The sequence below is a fragment of the Salvelinus sp. IW2-2015 genome, linkage group LG30 (assembly GCF_002910315.2).
Source record: "Salvelinus sp. IW2-2015 linkage group LG30, ASM291031v2, whole genome shotgun sequence".
Taxonomy (NCBI): Eukaryota; Metazoa; Chordata; class Actinopteri; order Salmoniformes; family Salmonidae; genus Salvelinus; species Salvelinus sp. IW2-2015.
This window is the reverse complement of record NC_036869.1, coordinates 3,977,263-4,004,433: the sequence shown is the minus strand read 5'-3', so window position 1 is coordinate 4,004,433 and position 27,171 is coordinate 3,977,263. Positions and strand designations below refer to the sequence as shown.

Here is a 27,171-nt window from a genome sequence, read left to right as displayed (position 1 = left end):
CCATAAAATCTCAGTTTAGCTGGCGCGCTTCAGTCAATAATCCACTCGTTTTCCCTACTTCAAAATGCATACAAAATGAATCCCCAACGTTACCAATAAGCTCATCCAAACAAGTCAATCAACATTTATAAATCAATACTTAGGTACCCTAATATGCAAATAAACGATCAAATTTAAGAGGGAGAATCGTTAGTTGTTACTGGAGAAAAATACTAAAGAATGACATCTAGTGGAAGCCCTAGGAACTGCAATCGGGCACGATTTCACCCTATTATAAAAGTGCCAGCCATTGAAATCAGTGGTAGGATGAAAACATTTTGGGGGGGAAGATTTGTCCTCGGGGTTTCGCCTGCAATTTCAGTTCCACATACTCACAGACATTAATTTAACAGTTTTACAAACTTTAGTGTTTTCTATCCAAATCTACCAATTATATGCATATCCTAGCTTCTGGGCCTGAGTAGCAGGCAGTTTACTTTGGGCACGCTTTTCATCCGTACCTCAAAAAAAACGCCCCCTATCCCGAAGAAGCTGACTAACCTCCAGACGAGCTTCAATGCCATACAACTCTCCTTCCGTGGCCTCAAACTGCTTTTAAATGCAAGCAAAACTAAATGCATGCTCTTCAACCGATTGCTGCCCACACCTACCCACCCGTCCAGCATCACTACMCTGGACGGTTCGGACTAAGATTATGTGGTCAACAACAAATACCTAGGTGTCTGGTTAGACTGTAAACTCTCCTTCCAGACTCACATTAAACATCTCCAATCCAAAATTAAATCTAGAATCGGCTTCCTATTTCGCAACAAAGCATCCTTCACTCATGCTGCCAAACATACCCTCGTAAAAACTGACTATCCTACCAATGCTTGACTTCAGCGAACACATTTACAAAATAGCCTCCAACACTCTACTCAGCAAATTGGTTGCAGTCTATRACAGTGCCATCCGTTTTGTCACCAAASCCCCATATACTACCCACCACTGCGACCTGTATGCTCTCGTTGGCTGGCCCTCGCTTCATATCCGTCGCCAAACTCACTGGCTCCAGGTTATCTATAAGTCGTTGCTAGGTAAAACCCAGCCTTATCTCAGTTCACTGGTCACCATAGCAGCACCCACGCGCAGAACACACAACAGCAGGTATATTTCACTGGTCACCTCCAAAGCCAATTCCTCTTTCGGCCGCCTATCCTTCCAGTTCTCTGCTGCCAATGACTGGAACGAACTGCAAAAATCACTGAAGCTGGAGACTCTTACCTCCCTCACCAGCTTTAAGCACCAGCAGCTCACAGATCACTGCACCTGTACATAGCCAATCTGTAAATAGCCCATCCAACTACCTCATCACCATATTGTTTTTTATTTTACTCCTTTGCACCCCAGTATCGCTACTTGTACACTCATCTTCTGCACATCTATCACCCCAGTGTTTAATTTGCCACACTAATATTTTCYCCACTATGGCCTACTAATTGCCTCACCCCCCTTATCCTACCTAATTTACACACACTGTATAGACTTTCTCTATTGTATTATTGACTGTATGTTTGTTTATTCCATGTGTAACTCTTGTGTTGTTGTTTGTGTCAGGTACAGGATGGCAACAAGAACTGCCCGAGTTACACCAGGAACGCACAATCCCTCCATCAGTGCTCAGACTTTCCGCAATAGGCTGAGAGAGGCTGGAATGGGGGTTTGTAGGCCTGTTGTAAGGCAGGTCCTCACCAGACATCACCGGCAACCATGTCGCCTATGGGCACAAACCCACCGTTGCTGGACCAGACAGGACTGGCAAAAAGTGCTCTTCACTGACGAGTCGCGGTTTTGTCTCACCAGGGGTGATGGTCGGATTCACGTTTATCGTCAAAGGACTGAACATTACACCGAGGCCTGTACTCTGGAGCGGGATCAATTTGGAGGTGGAGGGTCCATCATGGTCTGGGGCGGTGTGTCACAGCATCATCGGACTGAGCTTATTGTCATTGCAGGCAATCTCAACGCTGTGCGTTACAGGGGAGACATCCTCCTCCCTCATGCGGTACCCTTCCTGCAGGCTCATCCTGACATGACCCTCCAGCATGACAATGACACCAGCCATACTGCTTGTTCTGTGCGTGATTTCCTGCAAGACAGGAATGTCAGTGTTCTGCCATGGCCAGCGAAGAGCCCGGATCGCAATCCCATTGAGCACGCCTGGGACCTGTTGGATCGGAGGGTGAGGGCTAGGGCCATTCCCCCCAGAAATGTCCGGGAACTTGCAGGTGCCTTGGTGGAAGAGTGGGGTAACATCTCACAGCAAGAACTGGCAAATCTGGTGCTGTCCATGAGGAAGAGATGCACTGCAGTACTTAATGCAGCTGGTGGCCACACCAGATACTGAATGTTACTTTTTTTTTGACCCCCCCTTTGTTCAGGGACACATTATTCCATTTCTGTTAGTCACACGTTTGTGGTACTTGTTCAGTGTATGTCTCAGTTGTTGAATCTTGTTATGTTCATACAAATATTTACACATGTTACGTTTGCTGAAAATAAACGCAGTTGACAGTGAGAGGACTTTTATTTTTTTGCTGAGTTTATAAAATCGATACAGTTACATATCAGGATATTATTGTTGACGATATATCGCAATATTACTTTAGTAATATTAGTCGGCTGTACCTGCACCAAAACTCCAGTATTTTTCCTTTGTAGCTTGTTCTCAATCTTCTGTTTAAATAGTGAGCTAGTTATTTTTCAGCACTTTCATTTCAACGACTGATCAAAATTCGTTTTCACATGACTCTTTCTTGTCCCTCTGCATCAGACGTATGGTGAGAAATATGTTTGGAACATATCGTATCGGCACCTAAGTACCGTGATAATATCTAGCGCTACCTCTCTCTGACCCCTGAGTCATAGAACCACCATAGACACCTGTGGGCTCCTGCTCTCACACATGGATGCCCAACACTATGGAGGAAGTGACTTGAATCTAAAACTCTTCTGTTTAAACACGCCACTGGTCTCTTAAACTCCCTTAGCTCTTCAAAGTTCTGCTGCAGTCTCTTTATAAACTAAATAAAGTAAGCAGTTATGATTCCAGTTGTGTACTATATTTTTTCACAGGGCATTTAACCCACCTCCCTCTCTTTTAAAAGCAAATCCTTTCCCAAGAACAATACGGCCCTTCACTAGCTACAACACATTTCTCATCCCAGAGCCAATTGCCAAAATCAGTTTTGGATGGCTGACAGTTTCTAGGTTGTATGGCCTGGCAAAATATCTCAACCACAGGGCAGCAGGGTTCAACACATCTCAATGGACCCCGTAAATTAAATAGCAGAGTACAAAAATAATGCTTTAATAGACCAACATGCCAATAACCCCCCAAAAAACAACCTCTCCATCCTTCAGATCTCCTGCTTAGTTACGGTGGCATGAAGCACACGACTACATCATTCGCTGCTTCTGAGCGGACTTGAACAGCAACACCATAAAAGCACCGTGTCTGTCTGCTATTTCAACCCGTTTATGAGGAGCGAGTGAAAGCCAATCTGTTTAGTGTCTGACTATCTACAGACTGGAGAACATGTTGACCAGACTGCAGGAAACAGAACAGCAGTGTAATAGGGAAACACTATAGCAGGAGTGTACCCTTGTACTGTAGCTACAACAATGTATGGTGGTTAGTGTGCATGTTTCACTACAATCTGCTAAACCCATTCATTCAATACATTTACCCCTAGTTCTTTTGCATTCTGTTAGAGTCTCAGAGGGCTGCTTATTTCTGGAGTATTCATGATTTGCACCTCCGTCACGTGGTCACGTCTTTGTCATTGTTATCAACGCGCCACAGCCATATTGATGCTCAAAAGTAGAACGGGGGCGATTGACTCATCTAAATTATACTATAAGGGCTTGGGAATACCATGTCATTGCTAAAGTTGGCACATATGTAGTAGGAAACAACTTTTCCATCATCATCACGTTGTGAAATGTACCTTAGATAAATGACAATGGCAAGAAAAGTTTGTCAAAAATAGCTAGCAATGCTAACATTAGCCAGCTAAAATCTGGAAGTCTCCTCTCAATCTTAGCTAGCTAAAGTTATCCTGCATCTAAAGTCAATCTGAAAACATCAAAATGACAATTATTTGCCTTCTTTAGAAGCCACAGTAATAAACTTTAGACCAATTCATCAGCCCCCAATGAGGATGCATTTGGTAGAATGTTCAGTGGAGCATCAGTCCTAAAACAAAGGTTTAAAACAATATTGTGACGTAACGTGCAACCCATGAATAGTCTAATAGAAAATGTGTGTGTATTCTGACTGGTGGATATGTAACTGTTCACATTTCATGGACCAAATAGTCATACAAACAATTAATACATATGAGGGTTCTGATAAAGCACATTACGCCAACCTCCCAACTAACTCTGGACTGGGTAGGTAAGGAACAGCACATCATGCCCTTGATGTGTAAATCTTATTTCCATGCTAAATCCCCAATTTGTTAGGCATCCAAATAAATCTAAAAGAAGTGCTAGTCAAATGACTAGTCAAATAAAAAGAATGCCCACTGGAAGAAAACAAATGTAGGTTTGTCTCAGCAGCATTTCTATGATTGGGTATCGAGTCGACTGACGTTAAACCTTACCTCTTCATCGGAGGTGTCGTGTTCATACTCGTCCCCCTGCTGGGCGGTGGCCAATCCCTGGAAGGTGGTGGTCAGTCCCTTCTCTCCTCTGCCATCAATGGCGCCTCCCTTGCCTTTCTTCATCTTCCTCGTCTCCTTTGATGCAGTTTTTTTGCCTTGCTGCTAATATGAAAACAAGACACCAAGGAATTTATATTAGAGAACACTGTTCACAACATGTTGGATCTGCATGTGTTCAAGTTCTGGTACATTTTTAATGGTCGGCAAAAAAAGGTAAAGAACCTGGCGGATGTTAAAATAACATCTTTCTAATTATCTAAGCGGTTATAAAACTGATGTGACAGCCAATCAACTTTGACCTTTAAGTAAAATAAAAGCTGTTTAGGAAATAAAACTTGTCGCCGGCTTGAAGGGACGATTGATCGTTTTATGTCCTATATGGCACAGTGACAGTTTCTTTTAGGATTCCCATTTATTTATTGCATTCAGTACACAGCTTCCTCTGCATAACACACACACACTCCACAGAGGAGCAGGCACCAGAACGGCACATCCTGTGTGAGTGGAAGGGCGGTGAGGATAAAAGGCTGCAAGGACCCACCACTGGACGTGCTTTACTGTGAGCCATCAGTCACAGAGGCAGAGCCGTCAAAAGCTCTCTTTACGGGAACCAGGGGATAGAGGGAAACAAGGGAGGCAGGGATGGATGGAGGGAGGAAGAGAAGTTCTTTGAGGCTGCATGCTCATCCCCCTAGAGGCAGAGACGGGCAGGTGAGTAACCTGCTATGATTTATGCCTCCTGTGTGTCCCGGTATCTTTTGGCATGCAGCTCTAAGTGAAACACTTCCTCCCTGATGCCTAGTTAAATCCCCATCAAGACAGAGCTGACTGGGCCCAGTTTTAATACTGAATGACTTTCGCCGCCCAGGAGACTCCAGTCAGACCAGAGTTCTCTGCTGTAGCCTCCCCCTGAACTGAACAAACAAGGTAAAGTGGGGTTTGCAGAGGTGGCAGTTTAGGAAAGCCAAGACGGAAGCTTGTTTACTCCACAACACAGAAGCCAAAACGTAAAAATTATTTTAAAAACACTAGATGGAAGAGTAAGGCTTCCTCACTACACTAAAAGTCTGTGGGGGAGGGATGACCAGGCCAATCTGTTTACTATAACAGGGATGGGGAGTGTTGTGGGGCAGGAGTGGAGGGAGAGACAGTGAGAGATGGAGAGAATAAGAGAGCGACAGAAGGGAGAGAGAGCGAGCCCACGACAGATTACTTGTCCAGATGATGTACGACGGAACAGCCAAAAGAGAAAGGCTCGCAGAGTGGATCACGCAGCTTGAAAACCAGCAGTGGACTGGACTTCCAACTGAGCCTGGTCCGGAGCCCATTTGACCACAACCGCTGACGAGGATGAAGTGTGGGAGAGAGCAGTTGAGGACGGGAAAGCACCGCATGGGGTCAGTCAGGAGAGAGGCTGAGGACGGGAAGGCACTGCACGGGGTCAGTCAGGAGAGAGGCTGAGGACAGGAAGGCACTGCACGGGGTCAGTNGCTGAGGACGGGAAGGCACTGCACGGGGTCAGTCAGGAGAGAGGCTGAGGACAGGAAGGCACTGCACGGGGTCAGTCAGGAGAGAGGCTGAGGACCGGAAGGCACTGCACAGGGTCAGTCAGGAGAAGAAGCTAAAAGGCAAGGACCATTCAGTTGCCCCATAAGTAATGCCACAAATTCTCCAAGTAGTAACATCTTGACACCCAAAATGTGTCAGCTTACCATAGCGTTATTGATAAATCGGTCAAATTCATAATCTCTGGCTCAAATCTCCTGAGGGCCTTCTGTTCTGAGCACATTCACACACCCACGTCTACGCCAACACACAGGCGCTCAGACACACTCTGTCAGCCTCCACACATTGGCCAACAACTTGTTTTTAACGTCTGTTGGCTCCCAGCAATGGGTTCCGCTCCGAGGCGGACGCAGGCGGGCCCCAGGTTCCCCATTACCGCACTGTTTCCTCTGAAATCACTGTGAAACTAAAATCTGAGTTATAGGGTGAAGCCTGAATGAATCCGTCAGAAGGCATTCGCTCGGCCGTTCACACTTCCATTTAATTGGGAGCAAAACCCAAACGATAAGCCCACCTAGGCTCCCTGTCCCTGGCTTTGCCTGCTGCAGCACCTCCAACCAGAGAGGGGTCATCCTGGAGTGAACTTCTCTGGTACACAACCCTCACACAGAGCCCAGGGAAAATTGTCAAAAGGTAACAGGGGTGGGAGTTGTGTTAGCAGGGAAGAGTGGTAAGTGTATTCATGGACAAAATCAAGTGATGGGGATGTGCTTGTCTTTTTTGTTAACAAGGGGATACCATTCCGCCCAGTGTACCCTCAATTTGATCCCTGCCCTCACAGCCCTCCGCCTCTCCAAACATTTAACGGCTGGAGGAGACATGCGTGTCACCCTTGGTGGAAGTGGCCCAGACGCATCTGCAGACCAGAGCTCCTGCGTGGGTGCATGAGGAGCAAATCCTTCCTGGTTACTGTAAGATGAGCCCCCCCCTAGTCTTAATCTCCCCCTTCCTCCACCCTAACCCCATTTCATCTCCATCTCACACCCACTCACACGCCGAGAGCGCGGACCGAGCGGCCGGCCGACAGTAGAGCTGGCCGGATCAGAGTGAGCTGGCCGCGTCCGACCGCTGCACCAGGGGACTCTCCCAGGGACCATAAAGCCTCCAGCAGCCACATTAACTTCTGCCTGGTGTGCTGAAGGCCCAGATCCTTAAATCACAAGAGTCCAGGAACAGGGGGAAGAGTGGAAGAAAAGAAAACCACAGGGTCTCAGTCAGGGCCTGGATGGATTAAAAAGCTGGAGTGGGGAACAATGCATCCAACCCCCCCTCCATTACCAGACCACAGCAGTTCCAGACAATGGTTTCAAGGTTTCACATTTGTTCCAGTGTGCCTTTGCAATAATATAAACACACAATTAAAAAAAWWWTTTTTTAAAGTTGAACCTTTTCTTGTCCTCCTCTCCCAAGAAGTTTATGTCTCCGTATTTTGGCATGGTCACATTTACTTGAAGGACTGCACACTTGACAAAATAAAAACCAAGACCAGTCTTTGGGTTGAGTGATGCAGGAATCTGCATGGCAGCAATAAAAATAAATAATCTTACATGTGCGACCAGTTTCAATTCTACATTAAGAGACAATGAAGCTGACCGGAGGATAAGCTGACGTAATAAAATCAAGTCATTCCCACCCACCTTGCATGACAGCTAGGGAATTTTGAGCACACCAGACAGAATAGTTAACTGATATAGCAACTATTCCACCAGTCCCAGACACTTGGACCTACCCATTAACCCCATCCTGTTCTCCTCCCATAGTCACAGTGGCTCCATTCTTATGTGCAAACCACTTCTGACAGAGGAGTCTGGACTTTCTGAAGATGGAGTGAGAAGGAGGGTAGATGGTACATGGGTAGATAATCCCAGCCCGTCCCCACAAGAGGCCTTTTGACAGGCTGTCATTGTAACTAAGAATTTGCTCTTAAATTGACTTGCCTGGTTAAATAAAAGGCTACATAAATGTTTTGTTTTCAAGGCAGATGTAGGCTTTACGGTAGACTGGTAAGAGAAGATAGTGGGACCGATAGAAAATACATTTGCCTGTTCCTGTTTGATTCAAAAGCACGTAGTATATACAACTTGCACTAGGGGGTAGTAAAGAGTAAGCAAGTTTGAAATCCACACAAGCTGATGGTTATTTCATCCAGTGTATTACTCATCTAGAGTTGTAGACATACACACGTGAGTTGGTTATAATGACAAGCGTGAAAATGCCTTTGAAAAAAATTCTTACTGCAAGAACAAAAGTTATTTATTAAGATGACATTTTGCCTACAACAGGGCTTCCCAAATTTTTTGGGCCAGCGACCTTTTTTTTTTTTTTTTTTATAAATCAAACATTTTTTGCTACCCCACCATGTGAATGAATAAAGTTACAGTTGAAGTCAGAAGTTTACATACACCTTAAATGTATTTGTCTAAACTCTATTTTTTTTCGCAATTTCTGACATTTAATCCCAGTAAATATTTCCTGTTTTAGGTCAGTTAGGATCACAACTTTATTTTAAGAATGTGAAATGTCAGAATAATAGTAGAGAGAATCATTTATTTCAGCTCAAATTTTTTCCCATTACATTCCCAGTGGGTCAGAAGTTTACATACACTCAATTAGTATTTGGTACCATTGCCGTTAAATTGTTTAACTTGGGTCAAACGTTTCTGTAGCCTTCCACAAGCTTCCCACAATAAGTTGGGTGAATTTTGGCACATTCCTCCTGACATAGTTGGTGTAACAGTCAGGTTTTCTTGCTCGCACATGCTTTTTCATTTCTGCACACAAACTTTATATGGGACTGAGGTCATGGCTTTGTGATGATCACTCCAATACCTTGACTTTGTTGTCCTTATCCATTTTGCCACAACTTTGGAAGTATGCTTGGGGTCATTGTCCATTTGGAAGACCCATTTGCGACCAAGCTTTACCTTCCTGACTGATGTCTTGAGATGTTGCTTCAATATATCCACATAATTTTCCCACCTCCTAATTTCACCTATTTTGTGACATGCACAAGCCCCTCCTGCAGCAAAGCACCCCACAACATGATAATGCCACCCCCGTGCTTCACAGTTGGGATGGTGTTCTTCGGCTTGCAAGCCTCCCCCTTTTCCTCCAAACATAACGATGGTCATTATGGCCAAACAGTTCTATTTTTGTATCATCGGACCAGAGGACATTTCTCCAAAACGTACAATCTTTGTCCTCATGTGCAGTGTGGTGGTGCTGGTGCCATGGTAAAGCAGAGGCTTACTGAATAGGTGGTGCAGGTGATGGGGCATTTCCTGTGACAAAGGGCATAACGACGTCTCCCTACTGTGCCCTTTTTTCCCTGAGGCACATTCATGAACACCACTGGTTGGAGCAGAAGGGACAGAGGTAGAGGGGACAGAAGGTGCTACAGTGGACTTGCTGTAGCTAGCAAGCTCCTGGATGAGCAMCTCCCTGAGGCTAGCTGTGAGATGGGGGGCTGTCCACAGCTCTTGGCCATTTCCTTCTGGAGGATGAAGGAATTCACCACAGCAATGTCAATGAAATGATAGAAAAATGTCTTGTACCATTTCATGGTCTTGTGGAGAACATTGTAGTATCCTATCAGTGCATCTGACAGGTCCACACCCTTGTAGTAGTCCTTCACAGCAAAAAAACAGTTGAAAAGGTTGAAGAAAAAAATCTCAAATGAATAATATTTTATATTAATTTCAAACAATGACATTAGCATTAGAACTTACCAGTCAAGCACGGCATCCTCTCCGTACAGAAACATGTCTTCCGTCTGGGAGTCAAAACTTGCCTCGCTGAAAGATTCATCTTCCTGAAGCAACTCGGTCTCGCTTTCTCTATCAATTTCTTCTATAATTTGGGTTACATCTGTATATCTAGACTTTGTTTTAGCTTTTCCTGATTTATTCGCCATCATTTCAATATATAAAATTGCTTAAAATGCTCTTCACTATGTACTGTTATGCGTAACACTCGTGGTTCCGTCAAGTAGGATTTTCAATGGCGAATGAACCTCTTTTACGCCAGAGTTGACGACAAAGGCTTGTCTTCGAACGCCGTTTACCTCAGCTCATTGGCTATCTTCCAAGCTAGATTTCAAGATGATCAGTGGTCATTGGGCCAAAATACAGTCAATCAACGATAGACCGCTCCCTACCATTGGTGCGCAATGAGGTCATTGATTGGTGTCTTCAAATCGYTTTGTTTCGGTCAATACGTCCCGGGAAAAAAGCCATCAAGTGTGATTGTGTTACTAACAAAAAGAGGATTGCAATGAAACCAACCATGACTGGATAAACGTGTGTTTAGTGTGTGTATTTACCACAAATGTTTCGTCCAAAGTTGAATGAGACGGAATCACAACGCAAGCMGATTACAAATGTTTCGTGTTAGGCTATAAAAATGGATTTTAGCAAACAAAACTAACATTAACTGTGGAGCTAGGACAATTGGCATTGCCACCAGAGGAATATTTTTAAAGGGTAAGCGATTTATTTTGTTATTTCTGACTTTTGTGACGCTGATGCTTGGTTGGAAAATGCTAGTAATACTTTTGTTAGCTGGGTGCTCTCATCAGATAATCGCATGGTTTGCTTTCGACGTAAAGCCTTTTTGAAATCTGACACAGCGGCTGGATTAATAAGATGTTAAGCTTTTAAATTATGTAAGACACATCTATTTACAAGAATGTTTAATATTACGAATGGTGTATTTAGAATTTTAGCGCTCTGCAATTTCACTGGCTGTTGGCCAGGTGGGACGCTACCGTCCCACTGGTGCCAGAGAGGTTAAACAGCTTGAAAAATTCCAGGAAATTATGTCATGGTTTTACAAGCTTCTGTTAGGCTAATTGACATAATTTGAGTCAATTGGAGGTGTACCTGTGGATGTATTTCAAGGCCTACCTTCATACMCAGTGCCTCTTTGCTTGACAACATGGGAAAATCGAAAGAAATCAGCCAAGACCTCAGAAAAGAAAATGTAGACCTCCACAAGTCTGGTTCATCCTTGGGAGCAATTTCCAAATGCCTGAATGTACCARGTTCATCTGTACAACAATAGTACGCAAGTATAAACACCATGGGACCACGCAGCCGTCATACCGCTCAGGAAGGAGACGAGTTCTGTCTTCTAGAGATGAACGTACATTGCTGCGAAAAGTGCAAATCAATCCCAGAACAACAGCAAAGGACCTTGTGAAGATGCAGGAGGAAACAGGTACAAAAGTATCTATATCCACAGTAAAACGAGTCCTATATCGACATAACCTGAAGGCCGCTCAGCAAGGAAAAAGCCACTGCTCCAAAACCGCCATAAAAAAAGAGGTATTGGAGTGGGCATCACAAAGCCCTGACCTCAATCCTATAAAGTATTGTGGGCAGAACTGTAAAAGCATGTGCGACAAGGAGGCCTACAAAACCTGACTCAGTTACACCAGCTCTGTCAGGAGGAATGGGTCAAAATTCACCCAACTTATTGTGGGAAGCTTGTGGAAGGCTACCCAAAACGTTTAACCCAAGTAAACAATTTAAAGGCAATGCTATCAAGTACTAATTGAGTGTATATAAACTTCTGACCCATTGGAATGTGATGAAAGAAATATAAGCTGAAATAAATCCTCGACTATTATTCTGACATTTCACATTCTTAAAATAAAGTTGTATCCTAACTGTGACCTAAAGACCAGGATTTTTACTAGGATTAAATGTCAGGAATTGTGAAAAACTGAGTTTAAATGTGTTTGGCTAAGGTGTATGTAAACTTCCGACTTCAACTGTATGTTTCCGTAGTAATCCAAGGGTGCTTTTGACTGTGGGTCAAAATTACCTGAATGTATTTGTTGCATTTGATGTCCACATGGATTTATCAGAAACACGCTGTTTGACAAAGAAATATACGTATACCTAATGGGAAATAACTGTCAGTCGCTTTATCATTCCTTGATAACATGACAACTAAAGTAACGGAAAGTTACCATTCATTTAAGTAGCATAGTTTAGCGCGTTAAAGTTGTGCTTCTTCCTTACCTTTGAGAAATCAGAACACTCAGAAATCCCCTACTTCGGCCAAAATGTCCAGAATGCTCTGAGCACTCAGAGAAAACACTCAATTTGCAAGCCAGCTTTCTGATTCTACACATCTAGTAATCGCACAACACACTTCACCTATCCACCAACACTGCAATGACTTCATAGCCATTTACTGCTATGATGAAGAATTTATAGATGCATTTTGAAAGAACACAAATAAATGTGTGATCTTGTTGAGTCAGGTGCTGCCAAGATACAAAAGTAGTCACAAAATAAAATAGATTCCCACACTGCTGACTACTCAGTTTATGGAGTCCAAGGTCTGACAAAGTCAAGACCTTTGGGTCAAAACGTTTGCACTCAATAAAACTGCCTTTAACTAGAGCTTAGAGTTTCTCCTGGCAAGGTCACGTGGTCAGGAAGAACTCAGGACCCTACTATATAATTTCTGTAAAATAAATACTCCCATATTCACCTTAGGCTCAGCTGGTTCAGCAGATGTTTCAGCACCACTGCTATTCTTCAGATTTTCATCTAGTATGAGAGCAGCATCATCCTCATCCTCCTCTTCGTCATCCCCATCATCCTCTTCTTCTTCATCAATGTCACTCCCAGAGTCCTCCAGTCCTGAGAACACACTCTCCTCGCTATCTGAGAGGTCCTCATCTCCTTCTTCCCCAGCCTTCTCAGTGACATCTTTGTCAAATATGGGAAGCTGAAATAGCGGAGACAAAGAAATACCAGAGACATGTAGATTTGCATAGATGAGCAAACATGAATGAGTAAGCACTTAAATGAGACAGAATGAATAAAGAATCTAGATAGCTAGCTACCTAACCTAAAATAAAACATTGTCATTGACAATAGTGGACAGGACAAACCAGTTCACATTTTCTGGTATATCATCCAATTAAATCAAATCACAGCACATTTTTGGACTCATTCAGCAGTTTATTCCTGATTAATTAGAATACTATTAGATATGAATGTTGAAATGTAATTTTATATTCGATAAACGTTAGCCGAAAATAATGCCATCGCTGCTTCCTGTTGACAACTTTTGATAAATAGTCCAATGTCCAAATATTGTATTGAAGTGTCCAAATCAATAATCAATATGCAGAAACAGTTTGTGATAAATTGAAAACAAACATAAAATGTAATACCAACACATTCATGTGCCACAATACTAATCATATTACTTGTATTATTATTTCTCACCAGATAAACTGCATATGCACCAAAAACACTGTTGGTTTGACAAGTGGCAATACTTGTTTATCCATCACTCATACCGATAACACGTTGCAATCAATAGTCAGGTTGCAAGTCATGTTTAAACTAACAATACCGAAAAACCACACAGAATCTAGAGGACTTGTAGAAGACCGCAGCAGCTACATTTTGTAATGTTGCATTTTGTTTCAAGTCGGTTGCCAACACTGAAAGGTAAACGCAACACTATTTTGTTAATCATATCGATATCACATTAAAATCAAAAGAGCAGGGGCAAAAGTTTAGGTCATATGCACTGTTTGAGCTAACACTATTCAAAGGCCACCCCGAATCTGAGAATAATTGATATACTACTGGTTAGAAAATAATTTGCAAAGACAGCGGTCTACATTTTGGAATGTCGGATTGAGATTCTGGGAGGTTGCAGAAACAAAATCAGTTTCTTTGTTATATAACACGACCCGACATAGGATATCAACACTGACAAGGGTTGGCTGGCTGTTATCTGGGTGTATTGGTGTGAGGCCAGCAACTTTTAGAGAGCTACCGCCCCGAATTCTCTGTGCCATTTGAGTTCGTAAATCAGGCTTACTTGGGATGAAGATGTCTCAGTTATTTTTTGGGAAGGTCAATGACCCTAGAGTTGGAAAATGTGTAATAGCAGTGCAGCAAATGGAGCGTTTGTGTGTCACTTTCTTTCGTCCTTCCATCTCATACATTTTTTCCATAGGGATTTTACCCTATGACCAACAATGTCACTATACAACAAGTCATTGCTCACATATACCCTTTAAAATCATACAGTCTTGGAAAGCATGAAACACAGAGAATCTTACGTAGGAGCCGTTCCTTCTCTTGTTAGAACAAAAGACGTTACTGCTGTTTACTGACAAACCTGACGCTTCTACTTGTAGTATCACAATGCTCGGCAGTGGCCGACAAATTGACTTTGAGCCAATCAGAGAGCACGAACCTCCACGTGGGGGAGCTGACAGGAGTGACAATTCTAAACAATTTAAATAATATATATTMTTTAAAGTCACTTTTCCCGTTCTAATTCACCCCCTTTTAATCAGAATTGTTCTAAGAAACAATAGAGCTGCATAATACCCCTTTTTCTAGAGCAAGTCCTTATATGTTTTACATCTAGCTAAGGAATTGTGTGCTTGAAGGATATTTTTTGTTAGGTTTGATAATGTGCACTAGCTTATTTGTTAGCTAGACTGCCAACTGAGCAAGGCAGTCACACTAAATCCTTTGCCAAGCTAGCCATCTGGCCAGTGTAGCTAGTAACATAATTAACGTTACATCACAATGGATTTGTTTTCATGAAGCAYCTGCCTGTAGCTYGCTGCCGAGAATCAATGCAGTGTCTTTACTTTACCTAGCTAGCACAACAGCTATCTAGCTAGCGAATCATGCTAACCATTTAGCTAACATTAGCCATCTAGCTCAAAATGTAGAGGGGCTGTATGCGATAATGTAGAGTGATTTACATTTTAATCTTGTTACCTAGTTATATAGCTGTGGCCAACTAGCTAGTATCAACAATGGATTTCTACAACAATAGCACAGCTAACATTGACTAGATCATAAAGCAACACACACGGACATTCATTGCCAAACAACGCTACTGCCACCTTCTGGTTTGGAGTATTTTACCAAGGCTTAGTGGCTGACGACTTCAAGGTCTTTGCTGTGTGAAAACAAGAGAGATTGACTTCCGACACTGTTCAACAACCCATATGGAATTCCGGGTCTCTGGCAGCGTTTGGATCTGCGGTCAAGAACGCTGAGTTCATCTCAGCCCTTCCGTCCCTTGATTTTTGGCCCTGACGGAGACATGGATCACACCGGGGGAAACACTGCTACTCCAGCTGCTCTTTCTTCATCTGACTAGTTTCTCTCATAATCCATCTGGTCGTCACGGTGGTGGCACAGGTCTACTCATTTCTCCTAAATTGAGATGTTCTTCTCTTTTCTCCCTCTCTCACCTCATCTCCTCATTTGAATTCCATGCTGTCACTTGTCCACTCAAGCTTAACATTGTCGTCATCTATCGCCAACCAGGTGCCCTTGGAGAGTTCCTCAATAAGCTTTACACCTTGATAAGCTCATTTCCTGACGAAGGCTCACCTCTCTTTGTACTTGGCGACTTCAACCTCCCGACGTCTTTCCAACTCTCTTTCCCCTCCTTGCCTCTTGACCTCACACTTTCCCCAATCCCTTCCAACTCACAAGGCAGGCAATACGCTTGACCTAATCTTTACTAGCGGCTGCTCATCTACTAATCTCACTGCAACCAAAATTCAGGTCTCTGATTAGTACTTTGTTTCCTTTTCTGTCTCCCTTTCCTCCAACCCCAACCACTCAGCACCAACCCAGATGGTCATACACCATCACAATCTTCTCTCTCCKATTACTCTCTCCTCTTCTATCATCTCTCCCTTCTGCTAAATCCTTCTCCGTCCGGTCTCCTGATTCTGCCTCGTTGACCCAACTCTCCTCCCTTTCTGCATCCTACGACTAGCAGTGTTGCCCAATTCGGTGGTATTTGCTTTTGTGTATATACACTGCTCAAAAAAATAAAGGGAACACTTAAACAACACAATGTAACTTCAAGTCAATCACACTTCTGTGAAATCAAACTGTCCACTTAGGAAGCAACACTGAATGACAATAAATTTCACATGCTGTTGTGCAAATGGAATAGACAAAAGGTGGAAATTATAGGCAATTAGCAAGACACCCCCAATAAAGGAGTGATTCTGCAGGTGGTGACCACAGACCACTTCTCAGTTCCTATGCTTCCTGGCTGATGTTTTGGTCACTTTTGAATGCTGGCGGTGCTCTCACTCTAGTGGTAGCATGAGACGGAGTCTACAACCCACACAAGTGGCTCAGGTAGTGCAGCTCATCCAGGATGGCACATCAATGCGAGCTGTGGCAAGAAGGTTTTCTGTGTCTGTCAGCGTAGTGTCCAGAGCATGGAGCGCTACCAGGAGACAGGCCAGTACATCAGGAGACGTGGAGGAGGCCGTAGGAGGCAACAACCGCAGCAGGACCGCTACCTCCGCCTTTGTGCAAGGAGGAGCACTGCCAGAGCCCTGCAAAATGACCTCCAGCAGGCACAAATGTGCATGTGTCAGCATATGGTCTCACAAGGGCTCTGAGGATCTCATCTCGGTACAAATGGCAGTCAGGCTACCTCTGGCGAGCACATGGAGGGCTGTGCGGCCCACAAAGAAATGCCACCCCAACCATGACTGACCCCCGCCAAACCGGTCATGCTGGAGGATGTTGCAGGCAGCAGAACATTCTCCACGGCGTCTCCAGACTCTGTCACATGTGCTCATGTGCTCAGTGTGAACCTGCTTTCATCTGTGAAGAGCACAGGGCGCCAGTGCGAATTTGCCAATCTTGGTGTTCTCTGGCAATGCAATTCCTGCACGGTGTTGGGCTGTAAGCACAACCCCCATCTGTGGACGCCGGGCCCTCATACCACCCTCATGGAGTCTGTTTCTGACCGTTTGAGCAGACACATGCACAGGTCATTTTGCAGGGCTCTGGCAGTGCTCCTCCTTGCACAAAGGCGGAGGTAGAGGTCCTGCTGCTGGGTTGTTGCCCTCCTACGGCCTCCTCCACGTCTCCTGCCTTATTGCTATTATAAAATGGTTTACCAACATAATTAGAGCAGTAAAAATAAGTTGTCATACCCGTGGTAGACGGTCTGATATACCACGGCTATCAGCCAATCAGCATCCAGGGCTCGAACCACCCAGTCTAAAAATATTAATAACGGCCCTTACAGCGCAGGTTTTTGCACGCGGTACCAGAATTCTATGCTGTTGATCTGAATTTGATTGTTGCATTTTGCCGCTATTCTCTGCACCTCTTGATAATTGTATAATTATTATTATAATCTATATTACATGTATTATCTGAAAGAGGCTTTGGTATTAGCATGTTTGAGGGCAGGAAACCTGAGCTGCTAAATTTGGTGTATTTGATASAATAGTGGCATACAAAGTGATAGCGGGGTATGAGCATGTATTACATATGGCGACTATGGCTAAGGCCGGGAAAGGCTGGCATACTAAATCGTTTTTCCCTTTAAAAAAATACATTAAAATGTATTCTATCCTGGAAAAACGAGGCTACATCACCATGTGAACYTATTATCACCACTAGACATGTAGCCTACAGATGCCTGCCTCGTCATCAAGCGAGGAAGATATTTCTCATCAAATACGGTGAGTATTATGGCTTGGATAGGTTTTAGCCTGGTCGAGGCGGAGGACAATGAGAACAGGGTGTTGGACAAAGTCATGTAAGCAACAAAGTGAGTTAGTTTGTGCGGGTGATCAGATTGAATGGTGCGTGCGTGTAAGTAATCAGCTATATTGTATGCAGAGACCGTGGCACGAGTGAAGCGAGGTTGTAGATATAATGGGTTTTCGMAAACTATGTAGCTAGACAGGATTATCTAGGTTTATGCTTTGGCGCCATCTACGGGCTGAGTGTTATTTGGGTGGACCAGCTATCGCTCCCCTTCRAAAACGTGGTTACATTTGTATAAACTTCAAGTATTACAAACTATACAGTATATTCCTAGGAAAAGTCAATGTACTGTAACAACTAAAATCGTGCTCAAGTCTAAAGTAGTCTAGACTAGCCTAAAGGTTGTTGGCTAGTGAAAATGATTCGATGTAAATAATCAAATCATATTTTTCCTAGCCAACAACCATTTGGCCAAACGATTAAAAAAATTGCAAGAAAGCATTATAAATCAAGGAATAACAAAAGTTGATTATACTTTTCTTGTTCTGTTGTATTTCAAAAATAGAACCCAGGAGTCAGAGTATTTTATTTCAGGTAAACAAACATGTTACATATTTTTGGAACATCCCCCCCCCCCAACAAACATCTCAAGTCATACATTTCAATACATTTTATATATATATATATATATATAAAATAAAAAAAGTTTTTTTATTTTTATTTTTAAATATCAACATAAAGCAACAATTGTATCAGCCACTATCAGCCTACTTTCCACTTAATAGTGCTTAAGGGTGTGGTCAAATCAATCAAATGGTCCTTGCCAAAGCAAGGAATTGCACACCAGGCTGTATCACATAGCTCACAGATGTACTTGGTCAACATCAGGTAGACTGTAGACAGATCTTGCAATGCCTCATGCTTTTTCCTTGCAGGGCGGTCTGAGGGACATCCCTTGGAAAGTGGCGTCCAGTGAGGCGTAGAGGATTGTCAGAGGCAGGCCGGCCCCCAGCAGAAGGACGAGGAGTGTGGTGGTCCTCAAGGAGCTGCTGCATCAGGTTTATCCTGTACTGCAGGTAGGAGATCACCTGTCCTGTGACCTGCCGGGGGACAACGTGGCCGTTGGGGAGAGCTATTAAAATGTTTTAATTGCTTCTTGTACCATTTAAGGGGCTTTTCTGGCAAACAGTTCTACATGTCCACTTTGTCAACTGTTCCCAACTTCTTGTTGTACTCCAAGACAGTCTGGCTTCATTTTCCTCTCAGGTGACAGTCATTTTCTTGTGTCCAACATATTAGGAGGTGTGCAGTGGACAGAACATAGACGTTGTGTTTGTTGTGCCATTTCACTGCCATTATCTCCCTGTTTGTTTGAAACTACACCTCACGCATTTTATTTTTGAATATTGGCATCCCCTTCCTGTTGGATGTCACTGTGCCACAGGCCCCTGTGTTCTCACTCAAAAGGGTAGGGCTACTGAACCAGTTGCCCACAAATACAGTGTGCCCCTTTGAGGTAAGGCTGCAGAATTGTGATCAACACTGATCCAGATATGCCAAAATAACTTATCTGTGCCAAAATAACTTATCTGTGGTGGCACCGGTGTAGATGACCAGGTCCTATATATATCCTGTCAGACAGTCACATAAAACAAACAACTTGCCTCCAAATCTGTGGCACTTTGATGGGATGCATTGGCGGAATGCAAACCTTCCTTTCCAAACCATGAGAGACTCATCAATGCACCTTGTGAGGAACAAACACTCTTCCAAAAGCCCCGGTGAATCTGCCCAGGACATTCCTCATTTTGTTGGCAGTGGCATTGTTCAAAGTGGAGCGCTCTCAGCAAGACAAGGAAGTGGTCCTGGGAGTAAAGGGTTGGGGGGAAAAGGGGGTCTGCAGCATGGGGTCAGTAGTCCCACAGAGCCCTTCTTCTCTAGCCCCATCAGCAGCACCGTGACCAGGAAGGTATACATTTCACCGATGGTACYTGTTCACCCATTTTGAGAGCTTCCCTTTTACGCCAGGGGCAGTCTTCTCTTTCAGTTCACGAGAATACCTACAAACAAATATGAATACTTAGTGGGCTAAAAGCATTCAGAATTTTSCTAAATTTGAAGAGAGCCTTGGGTCTTTCTGTAATATAAAAATGGGCATACCTGTTAGTTTCCTGCACCACACTCTCCACCAATTCCTCATCAATMAACATTTTAAAACATTGTGACTCTAGGCAGGGTGCTTTGTATGCCAGACATGGTGTCATTGAAGWCTATCTCTGATGGTGTGTGAAGTGACAGGATCTCCAGCAGCGGGGACCATCCTCCTCAACTTTAACCTCTTCTTCCTCACAGCCCACAAGATTGACAGAAGCACCAGCATCTTGGGGAGGTGAGGGATGTTCATTTCTTTCAAGGTTGGGGTGGGCACCATTTTCCTCACAGTCCAGAAGATTTGGGGGGAGAACAGATATTCCTCATCACTATCTGATTGATCCGACTCACTCTCATACACAGATTCTTCATCAGAATGACTAAATATTTATTTCTCCTCATCAGTGAGTCGTTTCCTTTGGAAATCGGACATCGTCGCTATACTCAATGGCTATCAGTGTCTGTCAAGKGTTAAGTTTCTGTCAGTCCTGACAGAAACTTAACTATGGTTACTCTGGGTTGCTAGCTCAGACCTCCTTTCCAGGGGTTTTATTTAGATTATAAACTTCTCCTGTGTTTGCCCCCCATTTGATAAATCCCCCCATCATAGTAATATTTAAAAAATCATATCCCCCCACAACACCTTCCCCCCATTTCTACCCCCCCAATGCACTTAAAACACCCCCAAAGAAAARGACCCCCCCCCACACACACACAAAAATATGGTTTCAACCAAATCTGGCAAGGCTTGTATTTGAGTGATGATCTGTGAGGTGATAACATTTTATTTGCTTTGTGATTGGTCAAAAACTGTAAACAACTTGTCAAGTCATGTGCTCCGGTTCTTGTAGACACTAACAAGCTCATGCAGATTTTTAATATGCTGAAAAGTGGCCAAATTAAGTTTATATTTTCCGGACAATAGGCGCAGCCATCTTTGACTTTGTTTATTTGCGTCTTATGCCGCGTTCAAAACAACTGGGAACTCTGAAAAATATAAGGTAAAATCATGACATCAGTGATCGGAAAGTCAGAGCTCTAGAAAGAGGCCCAGAGTTAGAATTCTGAGTTGGYCGACCATTCAAATCTATTTTCCCCTAGTCGGAGTTCCCAGTGGCTTTGAAATCAATGAAGTCGGAAATTTCTGAGTGCCCAGTTGTTTTGAATGCGGCATTCTGAGATTAGGGAGTTTTCGCTTGTCAAACATGGCAGCCATCATAAAGAATTTATCTGCTGGTAGCTTATCTGACACGCATTTCTTTTCTAAACAACATTACATTCGTTTCTTGTGCTCACCAGAGATATGGTATATTGTAAACTAGTCTAGCTGTTAGGTCGCTAACTTAGGTTTTGTTTTTTGTCAGCGCAACCTGTTATTTAGACTGGTTTATGGAATGAGTTTGGCTGTGGATGTGTTCCGTGTGATGCTTGGATGTTGAAGTTCACATTTATCTTTTACAATAAAAGGTCAAATTGAGGAATAAAGTTTAAGACCTTTATTTTCCATCAGTGCAAAAACACATTTAGATGCTGTTCAGACAACAATGGTGTTTAGACACATTTGTTGCTTTGTACGTTGTGTTGCCACTGTTCCAATCACATGAGATCGTACGCTGCAGGGACCACTCAACAATGATCACAAATATGTGATCGTACGCATCAAAGGGTTATGAAGCATATACCTACTTAGTACTCCCGCACAGTTGAGCTAGTCACGGGTTGGTTTTTAAAAAGCACAACAGGAGAAAGCGGGGGCAGATGTGTCCAGCTGTGTATTGACAGGGGTCGCGTTTTATATTGAAAGTACAACAGTCTTTTTTTGCTTCAATATAGTGATCAGGGACGTGCAACTATAGTTTTCCTTCACAGAAAATACATTACTGCAACACATTCGGCAGAAAATAGCTTCATTTTCATCAGATGACAACATAAGTGCAACGCTATCATTTCTAATGATTAAGTCTATTATAGAAATAATGTAGCCAGCTACATTTCCTAATGTCTTAAAGTACATTTTACCAGAGAAAAATAGGCTGGCTACACCAAGAGAAGAAGCTACACAGTCGTAGTGCTATTAAAAGTGGTAGGTGAACAGCACAGGAGGTTGGTGGCACCTTAATTGGGGAGAACGGGCTTGTGGTATTGACTGGTGCAGGAATAAGTGGAATTGTATAAAATACATGGTTCAGCTGTTTGATGCAACTCCATTTGCTCRGTTCCAGACAATATTATGAGCCATTCTCCCCTCAGCAGCCTCCTGTGGTGAACATGTCTCATCTGTGATATTTTGGTTAAAAGACTAAAACAATATACCACATTACATTTTACTAGTAATACATTTATTGTTCAAGAAACATTACAAAGACCGCTCATCGTTTTTTTTATAGAAGCAAATATTTTGGCTGGTAAGATATCCGGGTGGCTGGTATATTTTTAAATCTACCTGTCACAGTGGCTAGTGGACCCATCAATAAAGTACCAAGATCAAATCCTACTACACCGGGTCTAACTATTATCACAGATTATAAAGTGAAACCCAGCCGCTAGTTGTCCAGTGACGTGAGCCTACCAGACGAGCTAAATACCTTTTATGCTCACGTTAAGGCTAGCAACACTGAACCATTTGTATTTATTTTTTATTTCACCTTTATTTAACCAGGTAGGCAAGTTGAGAACAAGTTCTCATTTACAATTGCGACATGGCCAAGATAAAGCAAAGCAGTTCGACACATACAACAACACAGAGTTACACATGGAGTAAAACAAATACAGTAGAAAAATAAGTCTATATACAATGTGAGCAAATGAGGTGAGATATGGGAGGTAAAGCCAAAAAAAGGCCATGGTGGCGAAGTAAATACAATATAGCAAGTAAAACACTGGAATGGTAGATTTGCAGTGGAAGAATGTGCAAAGTAGAGATAGAAATAATGGGGTGCAAAGGAGCAAAATAAATAAATAAATAAATACAGTAGGGGGAGAGGTAGTTGTTTGGGCTAAATTATAGATGGGCTATGTACAGGTGCATTAATCGGTGAGCTGCTCTGACAGCTGGTGCTTAAAGCTAGTGAGGGAGGTAAGTGTTTCCAGTTTCAGAGATTTTTGCAGTTCGTTCCAGTCATTGGCAGCAGAGAACTGGAAGGAGAGGCGGCCAAAGGAAGAATTGGTTTTGGGGGTGACCAGAGATATAGCTGCTGGAGCGCGTGCTACAGGTGGGTGCTGCTATGGTGACCAGCAAGCTGAGATAAGGGGGGACTTTACCTAGCAGGGTCTTGTAGATGACCTGGAGCCAGTGGGTTTGGCGACGAGTATGAAGCGAGGGACAGCCAACAAGTGCGTACAGGTCGCAGTGGTGGGTATTATATGAGGCTTTGGTGACAAAACGGATGGCACTGTGATAGACTGCATCCAATTTATTGAGTAGGGTATTGGAGGCTATTTCGCAACAAAGGATGCTTTGTTGCGAAATAGGAAGCCAATTCTAGATTTAACTTTGGATTGGAGATGTTTGATGTGAGTCTGGAAGGAGAGTTTACAGTCTAACCAGACACCTAGGTATTTGTAGTTGTCCACATATTCTAAGTCAGAACCGTCCAGAGTAGTGATGTTGGACGGGCGGGCAGGTGCAGGCAACCATGCATGAGAGCACCAGCTGTTCCGGGTGACCACACTCTCCGTAGCCGATGTGAGTAAGACCTTTTAAACAGGTGAACATTCAAAAGACCGCAGGGCCAGACAGATTACCAGATTGCCTACTCAAGAGCATGCGCTGACCAACTGGAAAGTTTCTTCACAGACATTTTCAACCTTTTCCTGACCCAGTCTGTAATAACTACATGTTTCAAGCAGACCACCATAGTCCCTGTGCCCAAGAAAGCCAAGGTAACCTGTCTAAATGACTATCGGGCGATATTGAAGCACTCACATCTGTAGCCATGAAATGCTTTGACAGGCTGGTCATGGCTCAAACACAATCAACCCAGACACCCTGGAACCACTCCAATTCGCATACTGCCACAACAGATCGACAGGTGACCCAATCTCTATTGCAATCCACACTGCCCTTTACTATCTGGACAAATCAAACACCTATGTGAGAAAGCTGTTCATTGACTACAGTTAAGCGTTCAACACCATAGTGCCATCCAAGCTCATCACTAAGCTAAGGACCCTGGGATTAAAAACCTCCCTCTGCAAATGGATCCTGGACATCCTGATACCCTCACCTCCTGGGGGTGGCCTAAGCAACAAAATCTCAGTAGTGCGTACCTAGTCCCTTCATGGAATCTCTGTTTACCCACGACTGCATGGTCACACAGGATTCAAACACCATAATTAAGTTTGCCGACTACACAGCGGTGGTAGGCTTGATCACCGACGACGAGACTGCCAGGTCACTGACCACCTCCCTGTAGGCTGTGTGGTGCAAGGACAACAACCTCTCCCTCAACAAGACAAAAGGAACTGATCATGGACTACAGGAAACGGAGGGCCAAGCACACCCCCATCCACAGGGCTGTAGTGGAGCAGGTTGAGAGCTTAAAGTTTCTCTGTGTCCACACACACACACACAACAGTCAAGAAGAGGGCACGACTACGCCTCTTCCCCCTCAGGTGACCGAAAAGTTTTAGCGTGGGCCCTCAGATCCTCAAAAAAGTTKTACAGCTGCATCATTGAYAGCATCTGAACTTTGCTGCAGCACTGCTTGGCATGGCAACTGCTTGGCATCTGACCATAAGGTGCTAAACAGGGTAGTGTGTACAGCCCAGTACATCACTAGGGCCAAGCTCCCTGCCATCCAGGATCTCTATACCAGGCGGTGTCAGAAGAAGGCCCTAAAAATGTTCAGACTCCAGCCACCCAAGTCACAGACTGTTCTCTCGGCTAACGCATGGAAAGCAGTACTGATGCAACAAGTCTGGGAAAAACAGGACTCTGAACAGCTTCTACCCAAGCCATAAGACTGATAAATAGATAGTTAACGAATCCCGGACAATTTGACTAACCCATCACATATGCTGCTGTTACTGTTTATTATCTATCCTGTCGCTGAGTCACTTTATCCCTTCCTATATGTACATATCTACCTCAACTACCTAGTACCCCTGCACATCGACGTGGTACTGGTACCCCGTGTATATAGCCAAGTTATCGTTACTCATTGTGTATTTATTCCTTGTGTTACTGCCCCTGCTATCACACAATTTCCAACTCTAGGGAAATAGCATTACGACAGTCACCCCATGTGAGTCCGACAACCCAAATGTGGGGGTCTGGCTCATCATGGACTATACTGACTGTGCAGCAAGCATGTTTGTTAGGTGAGACAGTCCATTAGTTACTGTTTATACAAAAACATTGTACTTATTTTATTAGCTAATACATCTGGGGGTGATTGACAAAAAAAAGTTGTTGGAAAACCTGCGGCGTTTGAGCTTGCACATCCACATTTCCCTACATAACTAACGTTAGCTAYCTGGTTAGCAATGCGTTACCCTTTTTAATACCGAATATACATTTCAGAAATATCTTTCTTACCTGGTCATTGTCCTCTTCAGCAACTCTTTTCTTCGCACTCTTTACTTTAGCTTTATTCATGGTGCCGTTTTTCTGCGATTCTAGAGTTACAGTAGGCATGCTTCTTGTACATCAACAGCCGACCATGTGGGATTCCGCAAGAGGTCAAAGTTGAAAGTTGAGAGCGTTTTAAAACTGCAATTTTCTAAAGTGATTAAAAACATGCGTCTGTAATTATTTCATAGTAGATAATTACATAATGTTATAGCTCAAATTAATTACCGTAAATATGCTGCAAATGTATAGGGTCTGAAAAAATTGGAGGTCAAAGTTTAAAGGTAAATTTTTGTGTATTTCATATATTTTATTTCATCTTGTGTTATTTTATTATATAATCAACATTAGTACTATTTTGGCATTTAATTCATGACACTTTGGTTGTCTTTGGTGGATAATTGTTTTCCTCCCTGATGAGGTCACAAAATGGCGACCACCATGCGCCTGTGCAATGGCCTTTCTCTACGCAGTTGTTTAGATTTGTCGATTTGATGGATACTTCCACTTATAATAGTTTCTCAATTAGCTAAAAGTCTTCGAAATATTTTTGTTTGTGTTAAGATAAGGAGAATTTCCAAAAGAAATTGTATAGTTGTTACAGCAAAGATTGCGCTGTGTTTTGGATGAGCTTTTCTCTGGAGTTCTCATCCCCTGTTGTTGGCTATTTTGGGAGTTTATCAACTTTTCAAGCGATTCTTGTCATTTTCGTTGATAATGGAGTTTCACGTTGGTGGGTCTGTTGGGGTCGTTGTCAGTGGGAATAACGTACCTGCATTTCTCACAAAACTTTGGACTCTTGTTGAGGATCCTGACACCGATCCTCTAATCTGCTGGAGCCCAGTGAGTTAGCTAGCGAACGTTACTAATGCTAACTAACCTACTACCTAGCTGCTGGACACCTTACTTTGTATATCGACTTGGTTCACTTTCTATACATTTGTTAGCTAACGTTATATGTCATTCAATATGTTAGCTAACTAGCGGGACATAATTAAACACATACACCGTTAACTATATCTAGCTAACTATATGATAAACCACATCAGTTAGCCAACTAGCTAGTTAGCCTTGGTAGCTAGCTTGCTAACCAGATTATACGAGTTGGTTGGACTGAGTCAGAAAGATGTTACTAACCAGCTAGCTAGTTAACTAGCCAACTTAATTTGGTAAAATGTGAAGGTGACACGTTTGTCTGGGCAGCAATTGCCAGGGGAGTTTCGTGGCCGGTGCTTTGGTCATTCCAAGCTTCAGCTGTTGCTGGGTATCAATTATCGTTAGCTGGCTAGCTATGTTAGCAAGCCTTGTCTGCAGCCAGCTAATTTGGGGAACTCTGGACACCGTAACTAGCGGTCGATGTGTGTGTCAAACAGCCATGCAAAAACCACACATTCATTGAAACTAGCTAGCATGGTTATGAGAAAAGGGGGTGTGAGAAAAGGGGGGTGTGGCTCTATAACCAATTTGAGAAATGGATGATGAATATGTGTATCATGCCGCCGTTGCATTGTCTGTGTGGCAATTTGACKGCCTTTTTCCAGACATTGCTAGCAACTATTTATATATATATATTTATATTCGCTACCCCACCGTGTTAAATAAAAAGCGACGTAATCAACGGCCAATGTTT

General features: G+C 43.3%; 2 protein-coding genes across 6 annotated transcripts in view; one reads left to right on the top strand and one right to left on the bottom strand.

Moving 5' to 3' along the window:
- Positions 1-25,648, bottom strand: part of LOC111955169 (ribosome biogenesis protein bop1) — a 99,555-nt gene extending 73,907 nt beyond the window's left edge. The window contains exons 1-3 of one of the 2 annotated variants that reach the window (XM_023975285.2): positions 25,509-25,648; positions 12,777-13,016; positions 4,647-4,808 (exon numbers count right to left, since the gene is read on the bottom strand). In XM_023975285.2, the coding sequence (XP_023831053.1) occupies positions 4,647-4,808; positions 12,777-13,016; positions 25,509-25,607 (501 nt within the window). In that variant the 5' untranslated portion in view covers positions 25,608-25,648. The remainder of the gene's footprint in view (positions 1-4,646; positions 4,809-12,776; positions 13,017-25,508) is intronic. The other variant, XM_023975286.2, reaches the window with a different exon arrangement.
- A 325-nt stretch (positions 25,649-25,973) lies between these two features.
- The window catches only part of LOC111955082 (heat shock factor protein 1), a 30,012-nt gene continuing 28,814 nt past the window's right edge, over positions 25,974-27,171 (top strand). For all 4 annotated transcript variants that reach the window (XM_070436153.1, XM_023975155.2, XM_023975154.2 and 1 more), the window contains exon 1: positions 25,974-26,384. In XM_070436153.1, the coding sequence (XP_070292254.1) occupies positions 26,259-26,384 (126 nt within the window). In that variant the 5' untranslated portion in view covers positions 25,974-26,258. The remainder of the gene's footprint in view (positions 26,385-27,171) is intronic.